This window comes from Plodia interpunctella, chromosome 3 (assembly GCF_027563975.2).
Source record: "Plodia interpunctella isolate USDA-ARS_2022_Savannah chromosome 3, ilPloInte3.2, whole genome shotgun sequence".
Taxonomy (NCBI): Eukaryota; Metazoa; Arthropoda; class Insecta; order Lepidoptera; family Pyralidae; genus Plodia; species Plodia interpunctella.
Genome location: NC_071296.1, coordinates 1279481 through 1293059, shown reverse-complemented (window position 1 = coordinate 1293059; position 13579 = coordinate 1279481). Strand labels below are relative to the sequence as shown.

At 36.9% G+C, this 13579-nt stretch overlaps 1 protein-coding gene across 3 annotated transcripts in view; it reads left to right on the top strand.

The window, feature by feature from the left end:
- if (inflated) overlaps positions 1-13271 on the top strand; it is a 109115-nt gene extending 95844 nt beyond the window's left edge. For 2 of the 3 annotated variants that reach the window (XM_053770154.1, XM_053770153.1), the window contains 17 exons: positions 150-356; positions 790-889; positions 1580-1814; positions 2104-2270; positions 3263-3405; positions 3747-3940; positions 4452-4707; positions 5282-5439; positions 5910-6085; positions 7044-7178; positions 7412-7480; positions 7563-8061; positions 8235-8809; positions 9487-9566; positions 9678-9824; positions 10259-10489; positions 10901-13271. In XM_053770154.1, coding sequence (XP_053626129.1) covers positions 150-356; positions 790-889; positions 1580-1814; positions 2104-2270; positions 3263-3405; positions 3747-3940; positions 4452-4707; positions 5282-5439; positions 5910-6085; positions 7044-7178; positions 7412-7480; positions 7563-8061; positions 8235-8809; positions 9487-9566; positions 9678-9824; positions 10259-10489; positions 10901-10978 — 3450 coding nt within the window. In that variant the 3' untranslated portion in view covers positions 10979-13271. Of the gene's footprint in view, positions 1-149; positions 357-789; positions 890-1579; positions 1815-2103; positions 2271-3262; positions 3406-3746; positions 3941-4451; positions 4708-5281; positions 5440-5909; positions 6086-7043; positions 7179-7411; positions 7481-7562; positions 8062-8234; positions 8810-9486; positions 9567-9677; positions 9825-10066; positions 10145-10258; positions 10490-10900 lie in introns of those variants that run through there. The other variant, XM_053770155.1, reaches the window with a different exon arrangement.
- Positions 13272-13579: the final 308 nt, after the last annotated feature.

Sequence of the window (13579 nt, the reverse complement as noted above, 5' to 3'; positions counted from 1 at the left end):
TGATTTTGTATGGTGCTGTAGACATTATAAGTTTTCGTTGAGATGCATTAGAATAATTAAAGGTAAGACAAGGAATCTGAGTACCTATCAAAACATAAATTAGTTTGATCTGTTTACAGATTAAACAATGCTTCCATGTTAATTTCTAGGTGGGTCTTTACACTTGGGAATTAGAGTCGATCAAGAACATCAGTGGTTCTCAGATCGGGGCCTACTTCGGCTACAGTCTCGCTTCTGGTGACTTTGACGGGGATGGTGCTGATGACATCGTCATTGGCGCTCCAATGTTCGTCAAGCCTAAGAGCGATGGCTATGAGCATGGCAGAATCTATATTATTTACCAAGGCCGTGATAGAGTAAGTATGTTTTCTTCTTCATAGTCGTATTCTTCATGGCTGAGGGACGTAGTCATTGCGTGGAAATGCACAACAACTTTCTTGGCATTATTAATGGAGTGGTTTGCCATTGCCTTCTCCATTTCACACACAAGTTACTAATAATCAACCAGTGTGCAGGTTTCCTCACGATGTTTTCCTTCACCGGAAGCAAGTGGTGGTCGATGAAAAGCATATATGAGTCAGATTTGTATTCAAACTCATGTGGCACGAGTAGGATTCGAACTGGGGCCTTTCGATCCACAGGTGGACGTCTTAACCATTACACCACCACCAGTTATGTTTTAATGATTAGTTTTTAGTACTTAATTTTATGACCATTTTATAAAGTAGTGTTCTACATTTTGCCTCTAATGTATCAACATTGGGATTACATTTAACACTTTATTTTCAGACTTTCACAAAGAACCATGCTCGTACTGGTGAAGTGTCCCGGGGTAGGTTCGGTTTGGCCATTACTTCTCTTGGTGATATCAACTACGATGGCTTTGGAGGTGAGAATTTCACTTTACCGTTAATAGGGAGATTTACTGCACATTTATCCCGCCAGAGTACAGCACTGTATGTTAGGTACACAAAAGCTTTGCCGCCTTTTGCTATGTCGATTAAAACGTTTATTTTAGAGTACTTTATTAATCCTTTCATTATGTAAGCATTCATTTGTGAAAATATACAACAATGTAGCATGTTCGGGTGCCGAAATATTGGGAAAAATCGTTTTCCATAAGATAAAAAACATCGAAAACTACGCCTCACGCTGTAAATTTTTCGAGGCAGTAAACGGTCGAAAAGAAACTCGGAACACTTCACACGTAAGACTTATTAAAATATGGATTTCATGCAGGTAAGATCTTCAGTCAAAATCAGTTTATGACCATAGTAGACCAAATAATTCAGTACATAACCTAAAATAGTGTTATTATTTTCTGGATAATCAACTAAATCCTTCCTTTTTCCTTTAAACTCGCGCCACGATTGCGTAAAAGGTATTTTTTGGTCGTAAATCTGCAACAATATTGAAAATTGGCGCTTTTTGCCTCCATTGGCAATTTTTGTGTACCTTAGTTGTACCAGTACCGCCATCTGCGCTCAGCTTTGCGTAATATTGGACCTACCTTCGCTTATGGATCTTATTAAATTATTTCAGTACCTTCACAGATTTTAAATGCTATAGCTAATTTCAGACATTGCTGTTGGCGCTCCGTATGCTGGTGAGAACGGTCGAGGAGTGGTCTACATCTACCAGGGCAGTACTCATGGAATTAGAGAGAAGTACTCCCAAGCCATCGCTGCCGAAGATGTGTCACCTAGCATGTCTACCTTCGGCTTCTCACTGTCTGGAGGAGTTGATTTGGATGGAAACAGCTACCCAGACTTGGTTGTTGGTGCTTACAAGTCGGATTCAGCTGTGTTGTTTAAGTAAGTTAAAAATAATAATTGTCTTCATCTATACCTTAAATTCTTCTGCGATTGATAGATATTGTTTAGGCATTTCATATAAAAGACAATTTCACTTATTCCGAATCAGCAAAGGAAGTTGCGGGCTCAGCTAGTCTGATATAAAAAGCAATATACTTTATGGAAAGGATGACGTTCTAGAAGATGAACTTATGTTTAACAGTGTTTATATTATATGTAATTATTTCAATAAAAAGTTAATTAACTTTATCAATGACGTAATATTAATGACTGTTTTAAAAAATTTCAGGTCCCGACCGGTGGTGCAAGTAACTGCCGAAGTGAAATTCATGGGCGAGGATAAACTGATCTCTCTCACTGAGAAGTCGTGCCAGCTCCCTAACGGCACCTTCGTCTCGTGCGCGCAAATAATGTTCTGCTTGAGCTACGACGGCGTCAATGTTGACCAGCAAATCAGTAAGTGTACAATCGTTATTATGACTGTGGACTTCAACAACAACAGATTCGTCTTATGCGTGATCATGTTTTGCTTTACTTATGTTGGCGTCATTTTCAACCGGACAATCAGTAAGTGTATTATTATTACCATGAAGAAGAACTTCATTAACGGTACCTTCCACTCGTGTGAGATCATGTGTTGCTTGATCTATAGCGACATCATCACGATATTACAACAGCATCATCCTCGTCTCGAGTTCGATCTGTAAGGTATTTACATTATTTATTTCTTTTAGTTCCTATATATTATATCTTGTCTTTTAATGTAGTATTACTTTATGAATTAAATATAAAAAATAGGTATATTTGTAATCCTTTTCTTGTTACTTTATTTACTAGTATTGTAATATAAAATACGTATTTGATTTAATTTTATTATTGTACTTAGTTGGGTCTAAGTAAACTCTAGTAATATTATAGCAAAATATCTATATATTTATATGATTGTCACAGTATTCACAATCACGTGGTTGTATTTTTGTTTCCAAGCGGAGGGATATATCTGCTACTTCGGTGAGTGGTTGAAGTAGCGATCTGATTGGCAATAGTAAAATCACTACCAAATTTTAGTTCACCGCGAGATCCCATTTAGTTCACCCAACTTAAAAAACGACGTGTATATTATTTGAAAATTACAGATTTCAACCGTATTGGTACTTTACTAGTATTTTATGATAAGTCACAGTTTTGTAATTAATTGAAATCTATAATTTTACTAGTTGAAACATTTAGTTTTTCATTAATCAATCTTAATCCACAAGTACTTAATCGGATATGGTCGCTGAAATGCACAAAAGTCAACTTATCTAAATGTTGTATCAGTGAAATATGTATGTACATAACACCATGTAGAAACACACAAAATTAGCGAATCATCACAATAGAGGCGCACCAAATACTAAAAGAAATAAATATCTAAAATAGCAATTAACTTGTCTAAATGATTTTAGAATTCGAGATCACGATCGAATTGGACTCAAGGCAGAAGACGACAAAGAGACTGTTTATGGAGCGACGTGAGACTTCATATACCACGCACGTTCTGGTGATGCAAAAGCAGAATTCTTGCAGGAATATTACCGCTTACCTTGATGTAAGTATAAATGACACAAACTCATTCTATGAAGAAAAAATAGTCGAATAGGCTGCAGTGAAGTTTGTTGCGCCGCTTCTTCTTTACCTGCGCTTTGCAAGTCGACAGCAGACTAAAGTTTTAAGTACATTTTTGACGTTAATAAGTGATGTAAATATCGCATTTATATATTTGAATACAACAGAGCTAATCTGTTTATAGTGCGAGAATTAACTTTCTTCGGTGGACAACAGGTCGTCTTACATATACTCCCCATATATCCAAAAATATTATAAGAACTACATATTTTTACAATTGCTAATGAAAGACACAAAACCTCAATAAGATTTCACGGATTCCAGGAGGAAATCCGAGACAAATTAACCCCTATCGAAGTGAAGATGACCTACAAATTAGTCGCTCAGCCATCAGGCGACGTAGTGCCACCAGTACTAGATCAAACCGAGAGTATCGTCCATACAGACTCGCTTCACATTCAGAAGAACTGCGGACCGGATAACATCTGCGTGCCGGACCTCAGAATGGCCGCCACTACGTGAGTAATTTGCAATTCTCAATGCTGGCGATAGTTGTCATTATTTTGATCTAGTTGCCCATCGAGAGCGACTCGAGGGAATTTCGAGATAAAAAGTATCCTATGTATTATTCCAGGTTATATTCTGTCCGTGTACCAAATTTCATAACAATCCGTCCAGTAGATTGTGCGTGAGGAAGTAACAAACAAAATACACATACATCGTCATAAATTTTACAAGATTAAATATACAAGGGACGTAAAGTTACTTGAAAACAATGATGTGAATACTGTATTATATACCCTATCTAAGCAAATAAATTGTGAGATGTCATGATACATATCTCTGCATGGACGGCATCACAGTTGCGTTTGGGGTTGTGAAGCCCCGAAGCCCAGGATCAGCTTAAAAATAAACCCATTTCGAAGATTTGGGTGTGATTTTATAACCAGCCGCCTCTTTTTGGGAATGTTATCGTTGCCTATACGGTTTGTAACCACAATTAACTAATCACAACATAATAATTTTCAGTCCCGTCCTAAACTACCTCCTGGGCTCCGGCGATAACATCAACATCGACGTGAAAGTGGAGAACATCGGAGAAGACGCCTTCGAAGCCGCGTACTTCCTCCAGCTTCCTCCAGGAGTCACGTACGCGAAGATGGAACGGCTGGACAAGGATGAACTGGATGTGGTGCATATTTACTGCAATGTCAAGAATAGGGCGCCGAATGGAAATAGTACCATTAAATGTGACTTGGGCAATCCTTTGCAGACCGGCAAGAAGGTGAGACAATGCTGTTATTTTAATATAAAAAAGTGATATTTAGGTTTCATCACTTGCTGATGAAGTATCTGATAGCCTATATGTAACATATCGAACAGTAGCATTAAAATTTGTGTTTTGGACAGGGCTTACTCCAGTCACATTTTATTTGTCAGATCACAATATGACATTTTATTCAGTGGTGAAAAACCCTCATTCAAATATTTTTATATGAATTTTATAATAGTTCCCCACGAACTTAAAAATTATATTGACAGATCCTACATACCTTTTAAATTTCATTCATCAAATCAGACCAACGGTTCGAACGTTACATCATACATAAGTACACACAACAAATGTATTTTTGCCCCAAGTTGAATTTGAAACTCTTTAATAACTAGTAGACAGTATTTGTATAAATTGTAATATCAATATTATCTACGATTATAGTCTTAGTTTCTTTCAGTGGCTAAAAATGATTAGAATGAGTGATTATTAAAAAAACATTATATTTCTAAATCGATATTTTAATATTAACAAAGAATATTAATCGATATTTTATTATTAGTAAAAACCATGGAAATATTTCCAGATCAAATTCCGCGTTATCCTGGAGGTGGACGCGCGCGTGAACAAGCTGGTGCTGGACATGGAGACCAACTCCACCAACCCGGAGCAGGGCACCAGATACGACAACGTCAAGACCATGACTATTGATGTCGTCACCAAGGCACACCTCTCTGTTATTGGGTAAAGTTACACTATCTTATATTCCATTCAAAAAACAGTATAATGTGCCTTTTTGGCTTGATCTAGGGAACAAAAGTTCAAAGAATTTCTTTGGGCGTTTCTTCCCATGTGAATAAGTTCCGGATTTCTAGTAGTTTGGAGTATTGAGAAATATTGTATTATAGAAAATTTGATATGAAAAAGTGCATATGGATGTCGAGATTCTGAATAAATGTTTTAATTTTATAAACCACGCCATGCACCGCATTTGGGATGTCTTACATATATCTCAATTCTTTTCGACGATGCATATTTTTAATATTGATTTTAGCTCCGTTTTTCCATTTATGCTTTTCTCTTAATATTATAGAGTTTGTAATTATGTATGTGTATATATGCACGTATACAATACAACCTGGATTAGCACATAGGGTACTTTTCATCCAGAGACTCCCACGGGATGTGTCTGTAATGGAATATGTCGTTTCCAGCACGTCGGACCCGCCAGAGCTGCACTACAACGCGTCGCTGTACAACTCCGCGAACTCGACCGACGACGGGCAGCTCGGGCCGCTGGTCCTCCACAAGTACAACATCAAGAACGAGGGGCCCTCCTCCGTGGGCGAGGCCGAGATCATCATCATGTGGCCCTACCAGACCCTCAGCGGTAACACTCACGTTATTTACTACTTTAGGCGTAACCAATACGCGAGGATGTTAGCGTGAGAGAGCACTCGCTAACTCATCCTCGAAGCGTTAAATTCAATGTAATCCCAATGTATCATAGAGGCAAAATGTTAGAACACTACTTACTTTATAAAATTGGCAAAGTACTAAAAACTTTCTAATACTAATCATTAAAACATAACTGGTGGTGGTGTAATGGTTAAGACGCCCGCCTGTGGATCGAGGTTCGTATCCCGCTCGTGCCATATGAGCTTGCGTACCAATCTGACTTGTATAATAGTTTTCATAGACCACCAATTGCTTCCGGTGAAGGAAAACTAACCTGCACACCGGTGGTCAGTTTAGTCACTAGTGTCTATGCGACTACCCTCCGCTAGATGGCGGTAGGTAGTCGTAAAAGTCATGTCTGATCTCTTTAGGCGACTTGAATAAAATCTGACACCAGTGTTAGCAATAACACACTCGATATGATGATGATTGGTTTCATTCGAACGTTAAAGTTAAACAGAAATATTGTGGCGACTATTCATTTTTCCTGATCGTATACTACTTAATGCTCTCTAAATTCAACCTCGTGTATTCAAGCGGCATTTCATTCAAGCGTTAAAGTAAAACCAACATAAGTATTGTGGCGACATTAAAAGCATCTCAAGCAACAGCGCCACATTTTGAAGAATAAAAAAGTCTACAATCAAAGCCATAATAGGATAGTGGCAGTGGTTAGGTGATATGTTACTAGAAAAAAGATGTGAACGACCTTGCCTTTAGGAAAAAAATGCAGGTACAGTTTGGGAAAGTAGATCAAACATTCAAAATAGACGGAACGGAAAAGTGGACTAATTGTTCTGAATGGGTTTCACGTAGTCCCATATTGACAATGGTAATGAATTTCTGTTAGTTTTCCTAAAAATAAATACATAAATTATGATGAATTCCAGGCGAGAACCTGATGTACATGCTGGTGCAGCCGCAGTGGGTCGGCAACATGAAGTGCGACGTAGCGCGACATGTCAACCCTGATGAGATCTACGTCCAGAACCCCTATGGTTTCCACCTTACCAAGGAGAAGGACGGTACGATATTCATAAAATATTATGAGTTGAAATGTTGCAGCACTTTCTCGAGATTGCTTGAAATCGTTACCTTAAAACGGCAATTGGGTAATAAAATTAATAAATACGCTGAATTTATTTCAATAACTTTAATTGTCGCGAAAATATTTCCAAACAAAGAGCAGCAATGAAGCGCCACCCAACCCAATGAAGTTATTGAAAACTAAACTTATCCCTTATATTATTGTTTTCAGCTATGCTTAAAAGTGAACTCTACACTGCCTCTCAAATATCAGGAGGAGGGAGTGGATATTACGGACAAAGTAAGTGGAAAAAATATTGCAACTAATTCCCAACACCTTCATTATAATTATGTTACTCATTGAATTATTCTTAAAATTTTAGGTAACTGGGAAATCACACAAGGAAGCAGCCAGTCATCCGGCAGTCAATATGGCGGAGGCTTCGTGTCCACTGGCCACTCATCATCAGGCCAAGGATTCAGTCAAGGAGACGGTCACAGCTTCGGATACAACAAGACTTACGATTCATCATTATCCGTGGACGAACAGGAGCAAATCCGAAAACAACTTGCAGCCTCAATGAACAAGAATCAGGGATCGGCGGGAAGTTGGTCGAACCAAGGAAACTATCAGAGCAATTCTTGGGGATCTGGAAATGCACAGAGTAATAATTGGCAAGCTGGACAAGGGAATGTACAGAGTAACACCTGGCAAGCTGGCCAAGGAGCTGGGCTAGCTGGATATGGCCAAGGAGGATATGTCAAGATAAAGAATAGGACTGTACTTATGGATGGACATGGAAGGGTTATATCGGAAACGGAGACCAGTACTGAGTATGGAAACTTGGGGCACGAGGGAGAAGCAGGCAGCTCATTCAATAAGTAAGTTATCAAAAAAAAAAAATCTGTGGACTCATCATAGCTAGTGCTAGCAATATAAAATGTGTTATTTTGCTTCTTTTACTCTGTGAAACATTAGACAAACAACATCACATCAACAACTATTTTCATCATATAAAGAGCAAAGTTTAAATCATGAATGTAAACATTTTCAGATACGCAAACCGTCGCTACACAGGCCAACATTCGCAAAGCTCCCAATCAGGTTCCACGGGTTATTCCCAAGGATCCTCTCACAGTTACCAAGGCTCCAACAGCCAAGCTTCCGGCCAAGCTATCGGCCATGGTTCCGGTCAAGGTTTTCGCTACTGGTCCACAACAGAAACCGTCAACCCTGATATTGCCAAGGCTGGCTCTTCAACTTACCAAGGAGGATTGCCTCCAACCGTCGTTGGTGATGAAGAAGAAGATAATATTGGTGGAATCGGTGCTTATGCCGCTCAGGGTTCAAATAATGAGTTCAAATATGGTATTGCTGACGTTACTAATGCTGGTTCACAAGGGGTTAGCCATCAATCTGGTAGTTCTCAAGGAGGAAGCTACCAGTCTGGAGGTTCGAACTATCAAGGAGGTGGTAGCTATCAGGCAGGAAGTGGAAGCTATCAGGGAGGTCACCAATTAGGAGGCAGTGGATATCAGGGTGGAAGCTATAGAACTGGCGGCGGATATCAGACCAGTGGTGGAAGCTATCAGAGAAGTGGCAGCGGATACTCTTATTCTTCTCAGTCAGGTAATTTATTTTTACCCCGATACCGTATGCATTAATGACTGTTTACTTAAATGTTACGTAATGCCATCAAAAACATGCTGTAAAAAACCCAAGTCTAGCAGCTCATTTTTTCTACCATAAAAAGTTGTAAGATCCATGTAATAACAAGTCGATAAATTTAGTCCCTGCATAAGGGACCTTGTGTCTTAAGTTATTATGTAAGTTATTATCATATCAATATTAAAAATCTTTTAGATTTTAAATAAATATGATCTCTTTATTTGCTATATACTTGGCCAGTAACTAATCAGGTATTGTATAAACACTGTAAATTTCATAACAGTGTTTATACAATACCCGCTTAATTACTGAAAATGCAGGCTTCCTGTTTTATCCACAACGAAGTTATAGGGGTTCGAAATTGGCCTGAATTGCTTCGAGAAAAGTATGGTACGGTCGTGCCGCTTTTTTTACTCGACTTGCGGGGGCACTGCCGTGCCCCCAGATAAGCTTGTGATTTATTTTCATTGCTTTAAAGATCTGCTCAGAAATAATACATTTTACATCGAGAATAAAAATTAAGAGATTTCGACGAAGGGTCTATTAAGGCCAGAGATGTAATCAGAGCCGGATCTAAGAACATACTAATTATTTTTAAAGGTTGGTACAGATTCAAAATATGTCCAAATATTTTACAGGTGGTTCATCATCATACAGCTCACATTCTGATGGTAGTTTTAGAGGTCGAGAGAGCACGAGGCGACGTCGTCAAGATCAGGTATTTATCTGAATATGATTCCAACAAAACACTATTTTTATTGTAAAGATCATGTGTGTAGTAATCTCTAAATGTCATAGAATAGTAATATTGGGTACTTGACACATCCAGGTTGACACACCACTGAAGGAGATTCTAGAGAAGTGCGAAGAGAAATACAAATGTGCAGTGGTGAGGTGCACCACCGGAACTCTACTCAAAGACCAGGAAGTGTGGGTCGCTCTAAGGACCAGGATCAATGCATCGGTATTAAATGAGGTATATCAACTTATTATCATTTAATTTCATCTATACTTTTTTGAAGTGAAAACTACTTTAGCGGCGTTGTGCACTTTTTGTAATGGGTAAACATTTTTAAACTCGCGTCAGGACACGTGACCTTGATCGAAAATTCTTAAGACGTCAAAAGTGCACAACGTTAATATTCAAGTTTTCACTTCTGCCGGAGTGCGACCTGTCATTTTTAGTCCGTGAATTATATTGTTATCATCTATCACCAGATCTCCAAAGAGCGTGCAGTCAAGCTGTCCACGTTACATCACAAGCCCTTCATATATCGTTAGTCCGTAAATTATATTGTCGTCATCTATCACCAGATCTCCAAAGAGCGTGCAGTCAAGCTGTCCACGTTACATCACAAGCCCTTCATATATCGTTAGTCCGTAAATTATATTGTCGTCATCTATCACCAGATCTCCAAAGAGCGTGCAGTCAAGCTGTCCACGCTGACGGCGACTCGGATCTCGTACTTGCCGACAGTGGGCCGCCCGCTCGACCAGTCGTGGCACACGACCGAGGCGCATACTGTGATCACTCCACAACTCGAGGCGTTGGAAAGTGGGAATATCCCTCTCTGGGTGGTCGTGTTGGCCGCTGTGGCGGGGGCTTTACTACTACTGCTGCTCATATTTGCGCTTTACAAGGTGAGATTAAAATTTATTTCACAGTAAAATAAAATTTTGCTAAACATTAAGGTATGTAAAATGTCTATTCAGTCTATATTATAAGGGAAATTATAGTAGGGAAATTATTATAGATATTTTCAGAAAAAAAAATCAAGTCAAACTAAGCCAATAAGAGATAATAAAAATACATAAACTTCGAAGTCTAGTAACTGTTGTAAAATGTATCAAACTAGAAAGATTGAGTCTCATCACGTTCTTATGTTAATAAGAACGTGATGAGACTCAATCTTTATAACACTGTAATTAATCTACAACAATAGTGTATGATAGTTGATGTCAGCACAAGTCAAGACCGATCTATGTTATTTCATTATATTAACGTCAGACATCATTAAAACATTATTTCTAACATCCAACCTCAATTTCCAGTGCGGCTTCTTCAAGCGCAACCGCCCCTCAGACCACGCGGAGCGACAACCGCTGAACGGGCACGACGAGCACCTCTGATATCCGCCCCCCGCGCGCGCGCCCCCCTCCCCCTCCAGCGACACCAGCTCCAGCTCGGCCACCGACGCGGCCAGTGACGTCACCAGCCGCGACTCCACCAGCCTCGACAGGTACTGACCCAAGATGCTGATCTACAGATTCTAGGAATTATTCTTTATCGGCGTTGTCTTGTTCTGGAATGTTCTCAGTCTGCTGGGCTTCAGCTTGATTATTAAGTTTTTGGGGTTACGATTTTAATTAATACTTTACATCTATCGCTTGATTGTAATTATTATTTTTAGTAATTGCCTTCGTTCGGAATACCCTACAATCTAGGACAATCTAGGGCATAATCAGCAATAATTCTACCAGCTCGGAGACCCAATATTTTTATTTACATTTTTGATATTGCTCTTCCTCGGTATTTTCTTTAATGAATATTATAAGTATATTCAGGCTTGGTTTCATCATTAAGATGACTTTTAAATGTCTAAATGCCTATATATAATCTTTATTCGAATATTCTGAGTATCTCATATCTAGAGTATAATAGTATATAGTATCAATCTTATTCTTTTTACTTTCAAAAATCTTCTTTTCAGTAAATTTATCTACTTTTAAATATTGTAATCAGTAAGTATAATGATTAATTCCTAGCAATGAGTAGATTTATATCTATAGGTCTCTGCTGTTGTGTATAAATACGAGTATGCGTCACTTTCACGAGCGGTGCCGCAAATTTTATAATAAAATTATTGGTGTCATACTTGGTGGCCATTTTTTTATTTCTGGATTATTTAATGATAGCATCATCAGAGTCAACGATATATGTAAATACTTATTAAAATATGTATTCTACACCGCTGGATATTCAGGTATTACTAGTATATATTAATTATTAGTATACATTAATAATTATATAAGAGTAATTGTCATATCATGAAGTATCTATCATTTAAAATGTATAAATTGAACAATTCATTTCAATTAATAATCTAAGCCTCATAAAAAAGTGCCTTGGACATCTTATGAAAGAGGTTTAAAAATTAATGCAGCTAAAATGATGGATACCTATTAAAATATATATTCTAAATATATGTAAAGGTAATATATGACTAGTCACGATATTAAATACATAAATATTCATGTTGGTACGCCATATTAGTAAATATAGATTGAAGTAGGTAAAAGAAAGAAATCTCGAAGTGTGATAAGATTATGTAAAAAAGAAAGAAGTAAAGGTTCCTTCGGTGTTTGGTCCTCAGAAAAATATTATGAACAGCCCTAAATTCTTATAAAATATATATAATATATAAGTATAGTCTTTTTATACTGAAATATACGTTTGTTTTCCTTGTTTTTAGAACTTGTGTTTATAAGTTTTTCTTTTGGACCAATCGCAGAAAATCCTAGTGTGACAATGTGTGAATGTGAGTTGTTGAGAATTGTGATCTAAATAAATAATAATTAGGACTAAAATAAGTTTTATCTGTATTTAAATCAATGACAACCCGAGGACTAATCAGATTAATGTATGTTACTAATAGATGGTTCTATAAAATATTTTTTTGGAAGGCATTACTTATTCAGATTTCCGCCATGCCTTGATATAAAATCAATAATTTTGAAATTATGTACAGACTGTAAAAAAAATCTTATAAAAATTCTACCATTATTAAAATTGTTAAATATGTAAGTAGTAACATTAAATTGCATGACTTCACCATTTTATTTCCGTCTGAATATATTTTTTTAAATAAAAATATACATATCTCTAGGAATTTTAAACTATTTGCGTAGTGTTTTGATAGCAATACATAGTGTAGTAAGATAGCAGCGCCTGAGTGCTTTATGGAACGAAAATCGTGCCTTCTGAAACTGCCAGTTACTAATTATTATTAATGTAAATATTTTAATTACCATTTTTTCATAGAAATGTTCATTGAGGTATTTTTTCGAAATACATTTATTATTAAATATTTTAAAGCCGCGAAGCTGTACTTAATATGTTTAAGGAAATTTTACAGAATAATCCGTGACTTTTATGTACGTGGAATAATGTTTCATTTCTCAGAAAAATGGTAATTTACACAAAAAAAAAGCGAGCCTGCGGTGGCTAAATGTTAATTTTATTTTTTAACTATTTATTTGACGATATTATTAAGATCCCGCTTCTACTTATAGTTCATTATAATTTTAACTAAACGTTAGATGCCATAAAAATGTTCATAAAATGTATTTTGGTTGTTTGTCTCGGTAATTCATTTGCATTTACCAAAAAAACTTTTAATAAAATTGTTTTTTTTTTTACATATTTATTTGTTTCATTTCCAATCAGAAAAGTTGCTTCGTAATATATTTTCATTGAATACCAACGTTGGCTACCTGACTGAGTATACAATAAAATGCATATAGGTATTTAAATAACGAAATAAATTAATTAAAGTTTCGATTTTTTTACTTATATTTCTGTAATCTGTTACTCAAAAACTATTCAAATCAAAAATTAAAATATATATTAAGGTACCTTTACCCGCGGTGCAACCAATTTTCCCATACACATACATATACATAAGAATATACAATCTCACTAGCTAAAATTTTACTCAAATCCGAAGCACA